At 39.9% G+C, this 12,483-nt stretch overlaps 1 protein-coding gene across 1 annotated transcript in view; it reads right to left on the bottom strand.

Moving 5' to 3' along the window:
• Positions 1-10,356: 10,356 nt before the first annotated feature.
• KNL1 (kinetochore scaffold 1) overlaps positions 10,357-12,483 on the bottom strand; it is a 46,758-nt gene continuing 44,631 nt past the window's right edge. The window contains 1 exon segment of the mRNA XM_043549071.1: positions 10,357-12,459. Coding sequence (XP_043405006.1) covers positions 12,345-12,459 — 115 coding nt within the window. The 3' untranslated portion in view covers positions 10,357-12,344.

Raw genomic sequence — 12,483 nt, forward strand, 5'->3', positions numbered from 1 at the left:
TGTTATTGTGCCTCTCTGTCATCCAAGTGAGGAAAGCGGGGACTCCCCAAGAAACTATGACCCCTAAATTCCCCCTTGAACAGACTAGATGGCGTTTTTTGTTCTTAGCTCTGGCAAAGAGGTCCACTTCTAGAAGCCCCCAAGCCTGAAATATGCAGACAAGAACCTAGGAATCCAACTCCCATTAGTAGTCTTGGGAAAAACAACCTGCTGAAAGTATCAGCAGTGACATTTTGCCTGTCCAGGAGATACATTGCTGAAATTGTTATGTGATGTATTATGCACCACTTCCATAACTTTATTGTCTTGGTAAAGAGAGAAAGGGATCCTGCTCCTCCCTGCCGATTGATATAAAACGTGCAGGGCATGTTTCTGTCATGACTTTGATAGACCTGTGTCTGGTGAGAGGCAGAAAATGAAAGCAGGCATTTCTGACCACTCAGTCCAACAGGCTGATATAGAGGATGGTTTCTTGGGGTGACCATCTGCCCTGTACCAGGAGAGCACTAAGGTACACCTCCATCCAAACAGAGATGCATCCATGGTTACAGTTAGCACTAGTGTCTGGTGGAGGAAGAGCACTCCCCCCCCTACACTGTGATAAGCCTTCCCTCAGTCTAGGGAGCTTTCACCCGTTGCACTGACCCATTGGTCTAGGCTGTGTCTGTAAAGTAAACTGATCTGAGCCGGCCCTGGAAAAAGCAAAGGCATAATCTTAATGTTCTGTCACACTAGTGCAAGCTGCCATGTGATCTAGAAGTTGAAGACCGTTTCTGACTGAAGTCTAGGGGTTCCCATGAATAGTTCAGACAAGGTTTAATAGTGTCATAAATCTGTCCCTGGGAAGGAAGTTTCTGGCTGCCAAAGAATCCAGGGATGCCCCTATAAATTGATCTGAACATGAGTTTAGGGGGGATTTTCCCACATTCAACTGAAGACTTAAGTCCAAGAACAGAGAAAGCACTTCCCATGCAGTGGTCAACACCTCTTGGTGGGACTGACTCTTGAGCAAAAAATTGTCAAGATACAGGAATACAATTGCTTGACAATGCAAACAGGCAGCCACCACTGACAGACCATTGTAAACATTCTTGAGAACAAATAGGAGCACCCGCTACTGAAAGTGATCCTGGCCTATGACAAAACACAGGAACCTTCTTTGGGACGGGTGTATTGCTATACAGAAGTATTAGTCTTGAAGGCTGAAAATCAATCCCCCTGAAATCTAGAGAAGGAATTATAGTTATCAGTTACCATCCTGAATTTCTGAGACCTCATGAATTTGTTTAGGAGTCTTAGATCTAAGATTAGTCTCTACCCTCCATTTTTCTTTGGCATGAGAAAGTACCTTGGGTGGAAGCTCCTTCCCCTGTGCTGAGCAGGGACTGGCTCTATCACTTATAACTGAAGAAGGGAGTTTATTTCATGTCCTATTAAGAACTCATAACAAGGGTTTTTGAAGGGAGATAGGGTAAGGGGATGAGGAGGAGGGATGGAGGTAAAATGGATAGGGTAATCCAATGTAATCTAAGAGTATGCAACGATTTGTCAGTATTCTCCATGAACATAGTCAGTCCATCAAGCAGGAAATCCTCTACTGTATTCTGGACTTCTCTGGGGAAATCAGACAACTGTGCATCACCACTGCTGTGGAGAGGGAATAGGCTGTGGTATCTGCAGCATCAAGAGCTGCCTGAAGAGATTTTCTAGCCAGTAAATGCCCTGCAATAATGGTATCCTGAATTTGTTCCTGGTGATCTGGAGGAAAATGTTGAAAAAAGGAACCAAATTTTGCATAATTTACAACTGTAAAGTTGTATTTGGACATCAGCGCCCGGGAATTCACAGTGCAGAATTGTAGGATTTTCTCCCCAAAAGGTGCAAGTGCTTCTGGTCTCTAGCATATGGGATGGACTTACATCAGTGTTGGTTGCGCTGTTCATTCACCACGTTTACCAACAGAGAACTGGGCAGAGATTGAGGAAAAATAAGTACTCAGAGTCCTTGGTGGGAAAATAATACTTTTTTTCAGCTCTCTCAAACATAGGTGTTACTGTAGCTGTGGTTTGCCAAGTGGCTTTTCCAGGTTCCAGCAGAGCCTCGTTGATAGGAAGGGCAACTCTGGATGGTGTCAGAGTGAAGAATATCTAACAGCTTGTGTTGCGATTCTTTGACCTTCTCAAGAGATATCCAGAGGGAATCTGCCATCTGTTTAATGAGATCTTGAAAGTGCTGAAAATTGCCCACAGATGGAGGAGGAAACATTACTGCCTCATCAGATGAGATGGTAGTCTCAAGGGTAGCCTCTTTGTCCTCCCTAGTCTCTTGGTTCTCAAATGTTTCCTTCTGGTTTTGGGGAAGGGGAAGCTTGAGTCTCTTTATCATCCCGATGGGAAAGGGTTAGGGCTCTCGAAAACTGTTGACGATAAGCTGCCCAGAGATCCTAATATGACCATAAAGGCCATAATGGAGAAGGGGTGGCATCCAGGGTTGCTCCCACTAAGAGTGATGAGGTTCCTGGACATCTTCACTGTTTCTCCAAGAAAAGGGGTCCTATATGGGTATGTAGGAGAACCCTAGAAAGATATCAACGATACTGAAGGCAGGTCTCCATCATTGTCGTCTTCTTTCTCTAACAGGGGAGTTCCGACTGAAAAGGGAAACAACAGTACTGGGGATGTATAAGGGTCTGAGACCAAGTCATTCTTGGTACTGAGAGACACTCAGTACCTGCAAACAATGGAGACTCTGGTTCAGCAGTCACAGATGAGCCCTTCAGGTACCTAAAAGTCTTGCAGTAGAGCAAAGCATTACGGTACCAACAGTGTGGTGTGCTTGTCCCTGAAGGATGGTACAAAGGGTTCTGAGTGCTTCACAAACAGCACTGACATAGATGGAGGCTTAGTCTTACACAGTACTGAAGAGTTTGATAGGGTACCAAGAAAGGGGGTAAGTCTGATGGTACCAATCTTCTCTGTTTACTCTGGCCATTTCCAGTAGACTGTACTGGAGCCATGCTTACTCTTAAAAGAGCTACCGGATTTTCTTGATTCACTGGTGCTGGAGGAGCCCTTCACCTCTATGGTACTGAGCCTCGAGGACAAAGTCTCTGAGGTTGTTGCCCTGCTTGGAGAGCGAGGTCTTTTTGGGGTAGTTTCCTTAAGAAGGGAGTTTCGTTTAGGATCTTTAGATGACGTCTGAGGCTTTCCGCTTCTAAGAGTGTTGCACTGAGATTGAAGGAGTGCTAGAAACCTCCAGAGACTGATATACAGGGGGTTCTCCTGATCTGGCTCCGAAGCAGGATAAAGAGAGCACTCCATCATTTACAGTTGTAGCTTGATTTCCCAGTTCTTCCATGCCATAGATGTGAGGGCTAAAACAGAAATTACACTTCTGTGAGACAAGCAACTCTGCTTGGCAGCGGTCACACTCAGTGTCCATCACTGACTGAGATAGCCTCGCTATACGAGAGGCGACCTTTAACCCCTGTTGAACTGGGCATGCACCTCACTGGGAGGATTTCTCCAGAGGAAATAAAACCTCTCAAATAACTGGTAACTACTACTAACCAACCAGCTAAACTAAAACAGTTCTAACTTAAAGTCAGCAAGCAGCTAAGGTGCACATCATGCGGACATGCTAAGCTCCGTCTCAGGCCAAGGCGGTTGAGAAGGAACTGAGAGTGGCACCCGCACAGCCTGATATAGCCCTGGTGCAGGGCACAAGGATATCAGCAGTGCATGTGCAGGCCAAATGGACACTGCTAATGAAAATCTCCAGTTGAAGGTATGTGGGGTGCACATGAACCTGAAGTGAAGCATCCATAGAGACACTACTCAAAGAATTAACAGCTTATTGCCCTACTTTCTATTGTTTGTGTTGGTGAGATATGGAGTCATTACATTAACTGTTTGTGGGAACATATAATGGTCATAGGCGCCAGAGATGGGGGAGTAGGGACAAAAGGCCATTGACCTCCCCAACTTTTGAGAACCTAAACTTAGGAGGGATGCAATGGGAACGGGGGTAGCCCCACCCCTTGTCCACGGACTAGAGCTGGGTGGAATAAAGGCAGAGCCCTGCTGGCATGGAGGGGTGACCAGGCCAAATTTAATGAGTGGCATTGTGTCCTGGCGCACAGGATCACAAGTAATGCCATTCCAATTTGTCCCAGTTTGGTTGCTTTCCCCTCCACCCCATCCCCCCGCTGTCCTTTCAGCATACTTGACAAGGTCTAGAACCTAAGTCAGGAAAAGGAGCCTCCAGTTAGCCAACAAGTTCCAATTAACAGATAATCTGATAAGATGCCATTGCCACTTTATTCATAATTTATATAAAATAATTTTAACGAAAGTAACGAGACATGTCAAGGCAGGGGTGTGCTTAAACAGGAGTATCTACATTTCATTGGTGCATGCCTTAGAATGACCAAGATTTGTATGGCATCCTAGCATTCATCTGCTACTGATCAACAAGAAAAAGGAAGATATTAGGACAAAATGTAATGGCATGGTATCATTATAGACACTGACAGGAAATTGTCTTAACAACATAGACAAAGCATTGCCTAAGCAGGATAGCATTGTTTGTAGATACTTCTAAGTCTTCATGATTTCCATTAAGATATTTAATCTGTCTTTTAGTACTGGCAAACTACCAGGCATATGGACATGTGCAACAGTAACAGCCATCCATAGAGAGAATAGAGAAGATTTTAAAGGTGGACAGCCTGTCTCATATTCAGTAGTAAGAGAGCATTTTAGGATTAAGTATATTAAGTAGTACAATATATACACAGCACTCACATTCAGGGTTTAAAAGTCATAACATTTCATGAGCCACCCCCTCATAAGTCAACAGTGGTATCAAGTTGGGGCGGGGGGAGGGGGGTGGGAACATGGTGAATCTTAGGTAGAGAACAATGTTCTATCCCTCCACCTCCTCTCCCCCACTCGCTACTTGATACCACTTTCTTACCTTTTATTTGCATTATGTCCTTCCAATGTAGCTCATAAGTATCTCAAGGCAGAGACCTTTAACTCATTTGTAAAGTGCCACATGTAGGTATGTGGCACTATGAAAGTACTACTTGATCTGCTAATTATTTTTCAATGGTCTTATTCTTTTGCTTAACAAATTGTCTACTTTATATTTGGCAGCAGCTACCATATAATGGTAAATGCCTAACTTCATAAAAAGCAAGTCCTGAAAAGAGCAGTACTTGCCTAATGATCAGCCTTAAACAACACACACAGATTATAGTATATAGAATCAAAAAGCCATTTCCACTGTAAATTTTTGATCATGCCACCATGGCTTTCTTATCACTGTCAGTACCTATTCTGCCTCCCTACCTCCCAACTAAATTTAAATAAAGCCTGTAAAATGATCTCTTTATATAAAGTCCTTTGCCAAACTAAGTTACAAATTCTGAGGAGAGCTTTAGTTTTTGAGAACTGTGGGCTGTGCAGGAGGGAGACAGGAAAAAGGGAACTAGTTATCTCCTAAAGCCTGATTTTCTCTCATTGCAGAGAAATCCCCAGCACAAGAGGAAGCCAAAGGGTTACCAGAGGTGTTGCAGCCTTGGATTCATTACTGAACTTTGCTGACCTCATAAACACTAAGATGAAAGAGCAGGAAATTATTGGCAGTTGTAATCCGACTCCTGGAACCACTCATGCCAACTTTCACTGGGCTGGAAAGGTTAGGAGCAGTTTACTGCTCACGTGCGCTGGAGCCCCAGTCAGGTAGACAGGAGCTTCATATGGCTTAGAGCCACACCAGTCTGAAAAGGAGGACAGCAGCAGGCCCAGTTTTTCACATTAACATATAGAGTAGTTCTGATGATAGAGGGGCCTTTATAGGTTTGATTAGAAAAATAAGGTATAAGTATAATGAGAAGTCACTACAAATATCTACCCAGACCAACGACTGCATTTCATTGGCTGGACTGGAGGAATCATAAAAAATATACACAGCTTTGGGAGCCTGGCTGAGAAAGTTCTACACAGGATTATCAGTTTATCTGAATAAAATTAAATGAGCTGTGTACTGTAAGTGCAAAAGTCTAAGCCATTAGATGTAATTAAGTCCTTGATACCAAACAGGTCATTCTGAGTTAAACAGAAGTAAGTTTGAAAGCATAACCCTGAGAAGCATATTTAGAGACCCCATTTCTAATCCAGGAGCCTGAGAAGAGGTTTTTTCCTCAGAGTTCCTAAAAAAGAATTGAATTTACATTGAAGCTAAATATTAGTAGCTTCCATATCTGCAGGTGATGTAAAAAAAGTTAGTATTTCACAAAGTTAAAATTTAAATTTTTTTAGTCATTTTACAAGTATAATGGCACATGGGGCTCTTTAAAAAGAACCTGGTTCCTCAAGTGCTAGAGGCACTGGGCCCAACAAGACAGAGGCACAGGCAAGATCAGGCTTTATTCTAAGTCTGATTTTTACTAGATCTTCTGCTGTGGGGATAGATGTAAATCTAATCCCAACTCAAGAGTTTCCTTTTCACTCTTTTATTATCTTCGATGAGTAGGCTAATCATTTGGCATACTACGTTGGGGCACTACCTGGCGTACCTGCCTGAAGGCAGAGACTTGAATGGGAGCAGCAGCATGCACCTTTTCAACCAGTGCATCTATCCTAGGGACAGAGTTTTAGATGTTTCCTATGGAAATTAAAATTTGAGGGCAGGAGAAATACAATATTTATAATACAGGGCAAAGTGACCTTCATCCTCGTCCTTCATCCTCACCTTAATCCTTCTGCAGCTATTTGGAGAATTTAATCCAGCATCAAATTTGATTTACTCAAGCAAGATGTAAAGACTGAACATGAAGAATGGACACCATGAGCGTTGATTGGCTTCTGCACTTACCACTACACAGAAATCAGTCCCAAATCAGTAACTGGAGAGAAACTGATACCCTGTGTTTCCTCAGAAAGATTTCCTTCTCATGACACTATGAATTTAATTTCCGAGTGTAGACAAGCCTTAGTTCAGATTAAGGGAAGGTGTGAATTTAAAGTGAAATAGCTATTTTGGATTTATTCTGAAATAAAAACTTCTACACAGAGAGTTAATCAGGAATAGCTATTCTGGAATAATTCCCTGTGTAAACAAACCATTAGTCAAATTTGAACCCCTCCTGAAACATACACTGTTTATTTTACACGAATGATTGTTTTGTAATTGGTTATTTTAGATGCCTGTACATCACTTAATATTTACAGTCAAAAACAGGTGTTTCAAATTAAATCAGATAAATGAAAGTACAATAAGTACAATTACCATGTTTTACCAATATCTATAAAAACTATCAAGACAGAACACCACAGTCAAGTTAGGATTTAAGTTGAGTGCTTATATTAGGGCTGTCGATTAATCGCAGTTAACTCACGCGATTAACTCAAAAAAATTAATTGCAATTAAAAAAATTGCAATTAATCACAGTTTTAATCACACTGTTACACAATAGACTACCAAATGAAATTTATTAAATATTTTTGGATGTTTTTCTACATTTTCAAATATACTGATTTCAATTACAACACAGAATACAAAGTATACAGTGCTCATTTTATATTTTTGATTACAAATATTTGCACTGTAAATATGATAAATAAAAGGAATAGTATTTTTCAGTGCACCTCATACAAGTATTGTAGTGCAGTCTCGATCATGAAAGTGCAACTTACAAATGTAGTTTTTTTGGGTTACATAACTGGACTCAAAAACAAAACAATGCAAAACTTTAGAGCCTACAGGTCCACTCAGTCCTACTTCTTGGTTCAGCCAATAGCTAAGATAAACAAGTTTGTTTACATTTATGGGAGATAATGCTGCCCTCTTCTTATTTACGTCATCAGAACGTGAGAACAGGCATTCGCATGGGACTTTTGTAGCCAGCATTGCAAGATATTTACATGCCAGATATGCTAAACATTCGTATGTCCCTTCATGCTTCAGCCACCATTCCAGAGGACATGCTTCCATGCTGATGACTCTCATTAAAAAAATGTGTTAATTAAATTTGTAGCTCCTTGGGGGAAAATTGTATGTCTCCAGCTCTGTTTTACCTCCATTCTGCCATATATTTCATGTTATGGCAGTCTCGGATGATGATTCAGCACATGTTCATTTTAAGAACACTTTCGCTGCCGATTTGACAAAACGCAAAGAAGGTACCAATGTGAGATTTCTCAAGATAGCTACAGCACTCTACCAAAAGTTTAAGAATCTGAAGTGCCTTCCAAAATCTGAGAGGGATGAGGTGTGGAGCATGCTTTCTGAAGTCTTAAAAGAGCAACACTTTGATGCGGAACTACAGAACCTGAACCACCAAAAAAGAAAATCAGTCTTCTGCTGGTGGCATCTGACTCAGATGATGAAAATGAACATGTACCAGTCCACACTGCTTTGGATTGTTATTGAGCAGAACCAGTCATCAGCATGGACACATGTCCTCTGGAATGGTGGTTGAAGCATGAAGGGACATATGAATCTTTAGCATATCTGGCATGTAAATATCTTGCGATGCTAGCTACAACAGTGCCATGAGAACATCTGTCCTCACTTTCAGGTGACATTGTGAACAAGAAGTGGGCAGCATTATCTCCTGCAAATGTAAACAAACTTGTTTGAGTGACTGGCTGAACAAGAAATAGGACTGAGTGGACTTGTAGGCTCTAAAGTTTTAGATTGTTTTATTTTTTAATGCAGGGTTTTTTTTCATAATTTTACATTTGTAAGTTCAACTTTCATGATAAAGAGATTGCACTACAGTATTTGTATTAGGTGAATTGAAAAATACTATTTCTTTTGTTTTTTACAGTGCAAATATCTAATAAAAAATTTGATTCTCTTAAAGTGTTGAGCTGGGTTTAGAACCCAACACCTCTGAATCCCAGGCCTGTGCCTCTTTTTCGAAAGCTTGGGTAGTTGTTAGATAAAGTGAGCAGTATACATGTCGTACTCTGTGTTGTAATTGAAATCAATATATTTGAAAATGTAGAAAACACCCAAAATATTTAAATAAATAGTATTCTATTATTGTTTAATCGCACAATTAATCGTGATTTTTTTTAATCGCACAATTAATCGTGATTTTTTTTTTAATCGCTTGACAGCCCTAGTGTATATTAAAATAGGGTAGTTCTCACTCATGTTCCTTCTTTTGCATCACCAGCCTCTTCTACAGATGGCATTGTATTCTTATGATAAAAGAATTTAAAAAGGAGCAAATACTGTCATTTGTAGATTACTCATACTGGAAGTCATCTTTCTCTCTTTATGCAAAATCTAACAACTACCCAGGCTTTCGAAAAAGAGGCACAGGCCCGGGATTCAGAGGTGTTGGGTTCTAACCCAGCTCAACACTTTCAGAGAATCAAATTGAAGACGCAAATGATCAGATACTTTACAGAGTTATTCATGGAGTTGCCTGACTGAACAATGGGCATATGCAGAATAATTGTGAAAACTTTAGAAATTAGGTTCTAATTGAATTTATCTTTGCAAATTAATTGTAGTAGGTATATTACTTCTGTGGAGATACTAATACCTCATGACATTTAGAGTCATAAGTCAAGTCTGAAACCGTAGAGGAAAACTGGGGGAAATTACTCTTTGAATGACAATATGCCGTTAATGTCAACTTCTAAAACCCTTGGAGGAGTTCATGGTACACACACACTATGAATAAAAATTATATGCAAGATTAGAGCTGCTTCATTTCTGCTGTGCTTACATTCTCTCTGCTATTTCCCCTACCCTCTAGGTCTCCAACTAGAGCAGCTACAAAGATCGCTCTGATCAGACAATTCACCATATTCCACCCCAGTCCTTGTACTCCCCTGATGTTCTTGGCTTAGTTTTTCTTTGATGTCTCTCAGACAATTCGTTTACCGCCATGCAGCACAGCACTTTATGAAGTATTGCAGGAGCACCCTCTGCTGGTTAAAAATATCAAGACTTCGTCAATTTAAATATATATTTTTAAATGCATTAAAAGTAGTTTCTGGTACTGCATCTCAAGAGTCTTCTGCCAGTTTGTGGTCATTTTCCTAGGGTATTTTTATATATATTTTTTCTCCTGTTTTGTGAAAGTCATTCACAGACAATGGGAGGAAATTAAGACTATACACAGGAGAATCAGTGGAACACACACACAAACACAGAGTCAAATTTACAAACAAAAGACAGATGAAAAATATTGCTGTAATAATTTACAGGTAATGACACAAGTTACTCCCATGCTATTAGATACATTTTCAGATGGAAATCTGATATGAGTTGACAATATCCATTTAACTTCTAAATTATTTCACAGTAAAGAAGAGAAGGAAAGTATTAATGATACAAATGTTTAATGAGCTTTTCACTACCTTATGTAGAAGGAAAAATTGGAAAAACCAGAACACTTCATAAAAATATATCAATGCTTAAACATCTGAAAACACATTTTAAAATTCTTATACTTTACAGGCATATAGAAACAGTCAGGCACCTACAGAATGGAGAGTTGAGAAGTGCTAGATGCTTTAACACCATAGGAACAGTGTCTGTACACCCAGGACATGACCATATCAGTCCCGACAATCTGAAGAATATACTTTATTAAGACTAATAAAACAGTCCAGAGTATGCCAAGGGTATTATCCAGATCTCCTAGTTTTGAAACCAAAGAATTCAGTCTCTATGAACAAAATTTGCTACAAAGACTAACACTGAAATATAGTGCACTGATTGCTCCTTAAGGCTCCTAGAACATTACAGCTCATGCAATTTATAGGAAACTTGGGGACAGACAGGATGTCAGTTAGTGATTTCTGTGGCAAATTATATACCAACTTCTCCAGGGCATTCAGCAAATGTTTAGAATTTGTTACTAGTTTATCTATTACCAGTATCAGTACAAAGAGTTAAAGAAAAGCAATGATATGGATGGTTTGCTAAACAAGGATCCTATTCCAGTGAGGATACAAAAGGAGGACAGGTAAAGGAGACTGTATTTGGAAGAAAAATGCATTTATGATGAAATTTAGAAAAAGGTTTTGCCATAAAGTACCCATAAAGGTAAAGCAAAAAATTCTAGTAGTGGCAGTTTCATTAAAATTACTAAAAGTTTCTTTAGAAACTTAATTATAAAAATAATTAAGCAAAACATGATCAATTTGACTGAAATACAACTAAAAGAGCTGCTTGTTTCTGAGACCATAGTACACATCACAAGACATTTTCAGATAGCTGGAATTTGTTTAGCTGGATTTGTTGTATCTATTATAACCATTTGTACCAATACTGCAGATAAAAACAGAGCAAACACTATCTGGGTCTCTGTTTAGGCAGAGAAAAGTCCATCTATTTAATGAAAATCACCACAGAGTTTTTTTTCTAAGGAAACAGCTACCTCAAGCAAGATAGTATCAAAATGGTCGGTGCTAGAAGTGTGCTTGATAGGAGATGTTCAGAAGGGCTGGATCTATCATGTCACCTCCTGAATACACTAAGCAAAAGCAGATTTACATATCTAGCCTTCTTACCCCTTTCAGAAATAGGGAGCCTAGCCTAAGTAAGTGCATCAAATAGCTTAACACCTTAGCAATAGAAAAGGATCTATGTGCAGAATGATTAGAACCAAATTCCACAATGAAAAGTTCACAACTTGATCCATGTGACTTTGGGGTCTGTTGCGCTGCAAAATCAATGGTTAGAAACAGGGATCTGTAACCTTAAAGAGAAGCTTCTAACTGTGTGCGTGACATTTATGAATTTCGTAAGTTATAATTTTGTCAAGCAGCAGAAACCAGAATTATAGTTTCTGTGATCTGAGAGACATTCCAGTCAGCTGATATAATCAAACTTGAAATCTGGGCTAGTTAGTGATAATAACTTCCAGTCATGCAAGCCTTTGAAGATAGACAATAGCCCTTGGTAATAACAGACCAGAGATAAATTACCAGGCTAATTCTGGTGGTTAAAGGAGCTAGAATTTCTTTTATGTGGCAGAGTGTAACAAAAGGGAAACCAAAACCAGCAGTGGCTGGAGGGGTTGGGGAAGAGGAAAAAAATATGAGAAAAGTGGGACAAATTAATGGAAGCCATCTGAAATTCCTCCTTGGCTCTACAGAGATTTCTGCATTCCCTCAGCATGCTTTAGTATAGGAGAGGTATTTGGTAGTAGACTTACTGAGATTTCATTTCAGTGGTTTAAATATTGGACAATTTCACAGTCAGTTGCTAAATCAGATTCTCATAGCACTGAAAGAAGCTGGCAACTCTTGTAAGTTTGAAGAGGACAGACATCCAGCTTGAGAACTGTATTGACCTGAGTGGATTTAGTGAATGATCAGGGAACCCTGGAGCAAGTTATGATGAATCATTTTGACCATTCTCGTCAGGTAGTTGGTGCCCAGTGGCACATTGGACAGAACAGCAGAAATTTCATCATGGCTGGGAAAGACAAAAAGAAATCAT

This window comes from Chelonia mydas, chromosome 6 (genome assembly GCF_015237465.2).
Source record: "Chelonia mydas isolate rCheMyd1 chromosome 6, rCheMyd1.pri.v2, whole genome shotgun sequence".
Taxonomy (NCBI): Eukaryota; Metazoa; Chordata; order Testudines; family Cheloniidae; genus Chelonia; species Chelonia mydas.